General features: G+C 48.3%; 1 protein-coding gene across 1 annotated transcript; it reads left to right on the top strand.

Annotated features, from left to right (window-relative positions):
- LOC143361976 (macro domain-containing protein PG1779) lies at positions 1-1,844 on the top strand. Its single transcript, XM_076801736.1, has 6 exons — positions 1-158; positions 621-747; positions 886-1,137; positions 1,208-1,324; positions 1,381-1,589; positions 1,666-1,844. Exons 1-6 carry the CDS (start codon positions 144-146, stop codon positions 1,750-1,752), a joined length of 807 nt encoding a protein of 268 aa, XP_076657851.1. The 5' UTR covers positions 1-143; the 3' UTR covers positions 1,753-1,844.
- The last annotated feature ends 6,309 nt before the right edge of the window (positions 1,845-8,153 follow it).

Raw genomic sequence — 8,153 nt, 5'->3', positions numbered from 1 at the left:
ATTGTAACACAAGCAAAACAAAGCAACACATTTTTCGTTACGTCCCGTCCCGCGAATCCATCGCAGAATCAAGAAAGCTTGCTCAAGTTCAATTGTCTATTCGCGAAACGGATTCGCTAAGATTGTTTTCCCTGTGGAAGATTATGTTGGCTCTTAGAGTAAGGGTTTACAGGATAACTAAATAGTGCCGGATAAAACACGCAGTGTGGCGACAGTTTTCAATAGCATTCGAAACTAATGTATTACAAATAATCACATTCTAATAAATTACCATTATTTAGTAGCTACTATAAATTGCCAGTATACGATCGAATATTTGCGATCCTGATATGTTCGTCATACACGTGAACCACTAAACACACTCGTAAACGTATCGAATAACTTTTAATTCTCTATTTCCTAAAATGTATCATATTCCTGACGAAATTAATATATTTACAGTGTGTTTAATTTCTCTGATCGTACAAGAGAGGATATAGATTGCCATGTTGAAATTAATGTGCCATCTGGTACAGAATCTGCGAATTGAAATTGCTTGCAGAGACCTCTCGAGAAATTTATTATGACTAAAATCATATCGGCTTTATTTGATCGAGTCAGATATTATTTTTAATTTTTAGACAACAATATTCGATCGATTTTCAATTGCTACTGTAGCAGGACTGGTTGTTCAAAGTTCATTACTAGGAAGAAACCTTGCCACAACCTCTGGCACCGAGGGAAAGATGTCGTTCGAAGCTGAAAAGCGTAAGAAACAGATTATTTTGTTTATACTGTGGTTATGTATACGACCGATGTTTTGTTTTATGTACCAACGCATAGTACATCGAAACCGGCTCTAGCGAAACAAATGTCAAATTGTCATTATTGTTCTTTGTCGAATAGAGAAATTCTTGACGATGCCGTCCCAAGAAAAAAGAAAATATTACAAAGGTACCGTCATCGCATTGAATCAGATTCCTACGTTAAAGGACTACTTCGACGAAAACAAAGAGAGGCTCATTGACAAAGGCAACAAGGTCAGAAAGGTCGAAGGAATAGCGGAAAAAGTGTCCATATGGAGCGGTGACATCACTTCCTTAGAGATCGATGCCATTGTGAATGCAGCGAATTCGAGTCTCCTCGGCGGTGAAGGGGGTATGCAGACATATTTGTTATAAAATATCCGGGTAAACAAGACAATTTTACTATACCCAGTATTCTCCAGTTGATGGAGCTATTCACAGAGCCGCAGGACCAAATTTGAAGCGCGAGTGCGCCACATTGAAAGGATGTAAAGTAGGAGAAGCTAAAATAACCGGGGGTTATATGTTGCCAGCTAAATGTTAGTACATGGAACAGCTTTTAAGAAGCAGCAATTTCATAGACGTAATCTTTTAGACGTCATTCACACGGTTGGTCCACAAGGATCCGGTAAAGACAAGTTGACCGCGTGTTATCAAAATAGCCTGGCCCTAGCAAACGAGAACGGATTGCGCTCGATAGCTTTCCCTTGCATATCGACAGGAATATATGGGTTTCCTCGAGGACCAGCTGCGGAGATAGCTATGACCACTGTCAAGGAGTTTTTGAAAAAGGAAAGCGATGCGGTAAGATTCGAAGAAACGAAAAGCTTGTTAGAATATAGATTTTTCACGTACAAAATTGTGTGAATTGTATTTGCAGTTCGACAGAGTGATCTTCTGCGTGTTCTTGAAGAGCGACGGGGACCTTTATGAGGACTTGGCAACGATGTATTTGTCGGACGAATAGATGCGCGTATTTTTAATTTTCCAAACCGAATAAAGTGCCACCATTGTAAAACCGTATGAGAGTGTGCGTGAAATAATATACTTGAAACATGATCGTCGCGTATGTTCTTTTCCTTGGCAACCTGAATAGTACAAGAGCAACTAATCCTTTATAAGCTCTATCTACTAGATTGTTTATAACAGTAGAGTTCATAGCATCATTCGATTTGCATCGTAGCATTATTAGATTTTTTATAAATTGCCCAGACGGGTTAAAACGGTTTGATGGACAATGTGCAATAGTGTACGATGTCTAATGAGAATTGAGGATTTTAAATTTGGCGGCGAAACGCGTAGCCCGTGGCCGAGCGGTCACCGGATTGGCGGCGACCGGAGCGCTCGAGGTTTACGGTTCATCCGCATCGTGGTTCGACTCGACGACGGCGCGTCGCCATCTTGAAAAATCGAAGTGTGGTAATGTCTGTATGTGGTAATAGGTGGGGGACAGTCGTTAATGTGGTGCGTCTCGTACGGAAAATCTGTCACAAATGGGTAAATATCTTTTGCATTGAAGTCGTTGGTTCCGTGGGTCGGCCGGTCTCGAGGTTATCGCGAATCCCGAAAAGCCTGGACGCTGTTAAAAGAAGCACACCCATAACTGGCCACTGGCACTCTCGCCGATCTGTCGTGGCGAAGGTGCGCTCTCTCGAGCGAGATCGCGGCTAGTGAACATACACACAGTGCGTGCGTCCTCGCGAGAAGAGAAGAGAGTATATACAGTGTCTGGTTATCGTCGGACGTTTTTGCCACGGCTCCTCCCGCGTATATCGGTTCCGGTGGCCGTGATTCCGAGTCGACCGTTTTAGCTCTGCGTGTACCGTACCGACGTTCTGTATATGTCGCATCTTTGAACGTCGCTCGTTTAGAGCGAAAAGTGTGTGCGTGCCTGTGTGCGTGAGTGCGTGAGCGCTCTCTCTCTCTCTTTCTCTCCCTTTCTTTCTCTCACTCTCTCTCTCTATTCTGTCTCTGCGTCTGTCTCTCCTGTACACGGCATGAAAATTCACGGCTACCTCGCCCCGTGAACGTGTAACGATCGTGTGGTTAGAAGAGAGCGAAGGGAAACGACGAGACGGTGTGTGTCCGCGGGAGATCGCAAACGGCGCTTGTTATCCTCGCCGAAGAACAGGTTCCGCTGCTCGGTGTGCGCGGATCTCTTTCTCCCCGATCGAAACGGCCCGAGCAAAAGCGGACGTACCACGGACTCTCCGAGTCCCGTAATCCTGAATGGCCGCCGCCACCGCTTTCTAGGTTACTGACGGACACCCGGAGAGAGAGAGAGCAACGGAGAGAACATCGTCAGGTGTGGAACAGAGAGAGAGAGAGAGCGTAGAGGCCGAGAGCACGGCGGACTGACTGTGCGGTGGAAGCCCGAGAGAAGATAGAGAGGGACGGCAGAAAGAGCGAGAACGAGAACAATTTTTCTGCGGCGGAGCGAGTGAGATAGACCGTCGCGGCGGCTCGTGTGGCTCAAGAGGGAAAGAGCAAGAAAAGACAGAGAGAAAAAAAAAAGAGAGAAAGAGAGGGAGAACACGGAGTGAGCGAACGCGCGAGGAGAGCTCGCTTGCTCGCATACTCGACTCCATACACGAGCGAGCACCGATGTGCGACCACCGAGGTACGCGATCACCATCACCCGGGTGGATTTCTCGCGTTCGTCGCCGATCTCTGATCGGGGACTCGCTGCATGTGGCGGGCAAGGCTTAAATCGCTGCTACCGCCGCCACCATCGCCACCACCACCGTCGCCGCCACCGTTGGCTGGTGCCGCCGTCACCGCCACCGCTGTCTTCGTCGCACACGTCGACATCGATATCGACATCGACATCGACATCGACATCGAGGCCGAGACTTTACCTTAAACATATAAACGCGACCGCTCGTTTCAACCATTTGTTCGCCTGCACGCCGTCTTTGTCTCGTCGCCGTCGTCGTCGTCGTCGTCGTCGTCGACGTCTCGTTGTCGTGTCTACATGCATCATCCTCGTCGGCCGACAAACACCCAGTGAATACAGTCCCCGCGAACCTAGCTCTCGTCGAACGCGTCCTACCTACCGACTGGTAGTAAGTGGGTGTGGGTTCCCGTTCGTATGGCTGTGTGTGCGTGCGCGTGTGCTGCTGCTGCTGCTGCTGCTCGCGTCTACGTACCCCGTGTACCTGCGCTCGCGTGCGTACCTACTACCTATGTATGACTGTTCGCGCTTATGTGCACGATACTGTAACCCTGGTAAGTATTCACGAAAACGACGGTTTTTCGCGAGCTGCCGTCGCCGCCGCCGTCGCGGGCGTCGGTAAAAAAGATTGCTCTCGGAAAGTCGACTCGTATTTTCTCTACCCGTGTTTCTCTCTCTCTCTCTCTCTCTCTCTCTCTCTCTCTCCCCCTCTCTCTCTCTCTCTCTCTCTCTCTCTCTTTCTTTCTCTAGCTCTTTCTGTCTCTCTCGTGCTCGCAGGCTCACAGACACACGTACACGCACTCGATTTGGCTCCGAAAAGGCTTCCCCCCTCTGCAGACCTCTTCACCGGCGGCTTCACCTTTTATTTTCGCCCTCGTACTCGCAAGCAACTTTACATTTTCTCGCTTCACGACTGTCACTGTCCAGCCGAATGTCTCTCTCTCTCTCTCTCTCTCTCTCTCTCTCTCTCTCTCTCTCTCTCTCTCTCTCTCTCACTGTCGTTAACGCCACCCGTTACGAGCAACCATTATTGGCCGTTAATCCTCCCGGTTGTGTGTCGACCGTTTGCGCTGCCAAATTGTTACTTTGTTGTACTGGGTGATCGCTTTCGAACGCGTGCGGAGAGGAACAGCACGGGGATACGGAAATTAAGCGGAGGTTGCATTTCGCAGCGTTCGATGGCCACTTTGAAATTGGCCCCACCCCCTGCCACTCCATTTTGCCTATCGATAATCTTGACGAATTCTTTTCTCATAGATCTCGATCGGTTTCGGTTCATCAAGCTTGACATTTTTCTTGGAGAACGGTTAACGGTAATGGGATTAATGGGATTGATTTTGTTGTACGCTGAAAAACTAACGAAGAAGCCGTCGATTGTGACTCTTTGACTTTTGAAGAACTTTTAAGTCATCGCCGGTGGGCGAAGCATTCGACAGCAGGATCCGGGTCTGTTTGGACCCAAAGTATTCTGGCGATCGAATGAAATGAGTAACTGTTTCATCAGGAACAATAGGAAGATCTTTCTAGTCGTTCCACAAGAAGTACCAAGATTCACAAACAGCAGCCTTTTCGCCATCTAGCCGCTAGTTAATAGACTGTGGATTTTATGCATTTATAAAAATGAACAAGTCAAATACCGAGCAGTGAAGACACCGGAAGAGTTCAAGAATATCGCATTATTCTTAATTTATTCAAAATAGAAATAGTATTTTCACTGAATTCCTGTATTATCCTACAACCAGAAAATTTTCATTTCGCATGAAAATCGGCAGCCTAGAAAATCCGAAGAATTTAACTGAAATGAGAATAAGTTAGCGTGAAATAAAATTCTGCTCGCGTCGAGGGGGCAGTTCCGCTTCGAATTCGCATTTCGGTTATAATCGACGTTGCGGATCGGGTCTTCGGTTCGAAAAGCAGGCTGCATCGGCTATCTCGTTGTATAATGGCCATACGTGGCCATATGTGCCTGATCGTTTGACAACTCGGACGCCTTCTTCAGCCCGCCCACTTCCTCGTGCCCGCCGGGCAACCTGCGAAGCCCCGAAGCCGCTCGAAATGCGTGTTTTTTTTCCTCTCGCTTTCTCTCTCTCTCTCTCTCTCTCTCTCTCTCTCTCTTCTTTTTTTTTATTTAGCCTCCCGTCCCTTTGTCTCGTTCGCCAAGAGTCACCCACGCTAAGCTACCGTGTGCGTTCTCTCCCCTCGTGTGTAACCTTTTGTGAATCCGCCTCGTTCGAAGCGGCGCATCGTTTTTTCCCCCCACCCTGTGTATGTGTGTGTGTGTGTGTGTATGTTGCGCGTACACTATAATATACATAGGCGAATACGAACACGAAGGTGCACCCTAACGCGGGCAAAGGTTTCCACACGGAGAACACGTATAGCAAGCGCGGAGTTTGCGAATTGTACGCGAAACGTGTGCTCGTTATCGATTTTCCGGCGCAGCTATTCGCGAAGCGGAGCCCGAAGAAGGCGAAGAACGCTCGCGCGGGCTCTCCGAATGTAATGGTTTCCGATAATCCTGCTATCGAAACGGCTCCAAGCTGACCCGCGGATATAATTACGGTGCGAGCGACGATTGGATCGAGCCGACGATCGTCCAGAGCCTTTTACACCGAGAAAATGGCTGCACGCTCGCGATTGCGCCCCCCCCCCCCTGCCGGAAATACTGTAAATAATTAGCGGCTCGAGTTGCTCGCGGCGATCCGAGTTCTCTGCGCGACGAACCGTTTCTCGAAATCGGAGCAAGATCGAAACGTTACTATCAAAACCTGCATCGGATCTTTTTTTACATCTTCGAGGACGTTGGCTTATCAACGATATCAGGCTCTTGCCTGCAGATTCGTTCACAGAATTTCTTTTTTAACATTTTCACAGAGGTTTCAAGTTGTAGCATTTTTCGAGGAAAAACCGTGTTTTCAGTTTCTCACCACCTTTTTATTCCGTATGAAAGACTTTGATACAATACTCCAATTTGGACGTCATTTCAGTTAGAACCTGGTTCCATCAGATCGCTTAAATCCAGGCTTTCAAGTCCCAGTAATATTGATAGTACTGCGGAAGACGATGCCAAGTCCGTGCGGACCAATTGCGCCTTCGTTTAATCCCCGAATGGACCATTGAGACCACACCGAAACCCTATGCAATTTTAAACTAATGATTCTTTAATGCGTGCCGATATTCGACGCTTTAGCCGGACCGTTAGTTTCATTGATGTTCTCGAACGCTGCAATGATCGATTTCTTTTTACCCACTCGGCAACGAACTATCGCGCATGGATGTAGATAGGGCAGCGCGATAGAGCGAAGTAGAGGAACGTGCAGAACGCGCGCAGAGGGCCGAAGAAAGGGATGCTCGGAGCACGTATTATCCGGGACAGTTTTCGGCTGGGAGGACATTCGGAGAGCCATTAGCATGATTGCGCTTCCGCGAAAGCGTCGAGACGCGACCCGACGCATGGATTGACTGCTCGATCAAGATTATCGGGTTTTCCGGCGGGCAGCGTGCGCCGACATTCGAATCGATGGTGTTGTACTCGGAGAACGAGACGGAACGAGACGGAACGGTACGAAACGAAACGAAACGAAACGAAACGCGTCGATACGCTCTGCTCCCTTTCTCCGGTTCCGCTCGATACGTCGACCGGACAGAATCGTCTCTTTTCGCGGTAGAGTTCATCGTTACCCCGACAGCCGGCGATTTATTCTTGGATTACGCTATGGAAGCCCGGTTTCGCGAGTTTATGTAACACAACGTTCGCGCCGTGGCAAAACCAGACCGCCGAGCGGAACAACTCGGAGAGCGAAGCGAACCCGATTGGAATTCCTTCTCCTCGAGCAACAACTGGTCGCGGGAGAGCCCTCCTCTCCTCCGGTTGCTCGTTTTTCCAAACGGATCCGTTATACGTCCGTTTTCCAGTCGGCGCCGATCCGCGCTGCTTCGAGAACGGATCGCGGAAACCGGGGGAATAGGAACGCGCGAAACAACGAAGAAATTCGCAAGGATCGAGGAGACGCAGCTCGCAGCTGCGCGCCTGTGCCGCTGACCCAGTTCCTAGGGATGGCCATGCACCTAATTTTCCGCGACTCCGACTAGCCCAGTTTCGACTGGCAACCTTTGCCTCGCCCGACGCACTCGCCTCGCACCTGCATTCTTACGCCGATCGTGTCCGCCACCCTCGACCAGCCACAGGTGGCTACCACTTTAGTCGACGTTCTACGCTGTCTAGCTTTCTAGCCCCTTTTCCGAATTTTCTGACACACCCACACTAGCTACCAGCATTGTTTCCACTGCTCACCTTCTTCGGCTAAATGCTCTATCAACCCCTTGCACTAGTATTTCAATTAAAACGATACCGACTTCTCAAGTGCCCCTCGAAGTACTAAAATAATTTAGCAGGAAAAGTTGATCGGTTTTCTAAATATTATGCCATGTCTCTATACAACGCGTATAAAATTAATTTAGCACTTTATCTACCGGAAGCCTATTAACACTAGAACGACCGGAGCAGTCAAAATGACTGGTTCCTAATTTTTTCTTTTACAATTACTGAAATTGTAAAAATGTTTTCATCGGAAATTATTTTAATGAACCTCTTCGTTGAAGCACATATTACAATAAGAGTTGTATGAAGTCTGAATGGGCACAGTCTTGTCACTGTTACAAAGCAATACACGTCAGTCGCATTTATCGCTCGG

Source organism: Halictus rubicundus, chromosome 16, assembly GCF_050948215.1.
Source record: "Halictus rubicundus isolate RS-2024b chromosome 16, iyHalRubi1_principal, whole genome shotgun sequence".
In the NCBI taxonomy this organism is placed as follows: domain Eukaryota; kingdom Metazoa; phylum Arthropoda; class Insecta; order Hymenoptera; family Halictidae; genus Halictus; species Halictus rubicundus.
Note: the sequence above shows the minus strand (reverse complement) of the source record. Positions and strands in the feature narration are given on the sequence as shown.

What these genes read in the sequence shown, in the direction of transcription:
- LOC143361976 (XM_076801736.1), top strand. An exon ending in TCTCCTCGGCGGTGAAGGGG is followed by an intron (nt 1,138 to 1,207) that starts GTATGCAGACAT and finishes AGTATTCTCCAG; the next exon opens with TTGATGGAGCTATTCACAGA. An exon ending in TGAAAAAGGAAAGCGATGCG is followed by an intron (nt 1,590 to 1,665) that starts GTAAGATTCGAA and finishes TTGTATTTGCAG; the next exon opens with TTCGACAGAGTGATCTTCTG.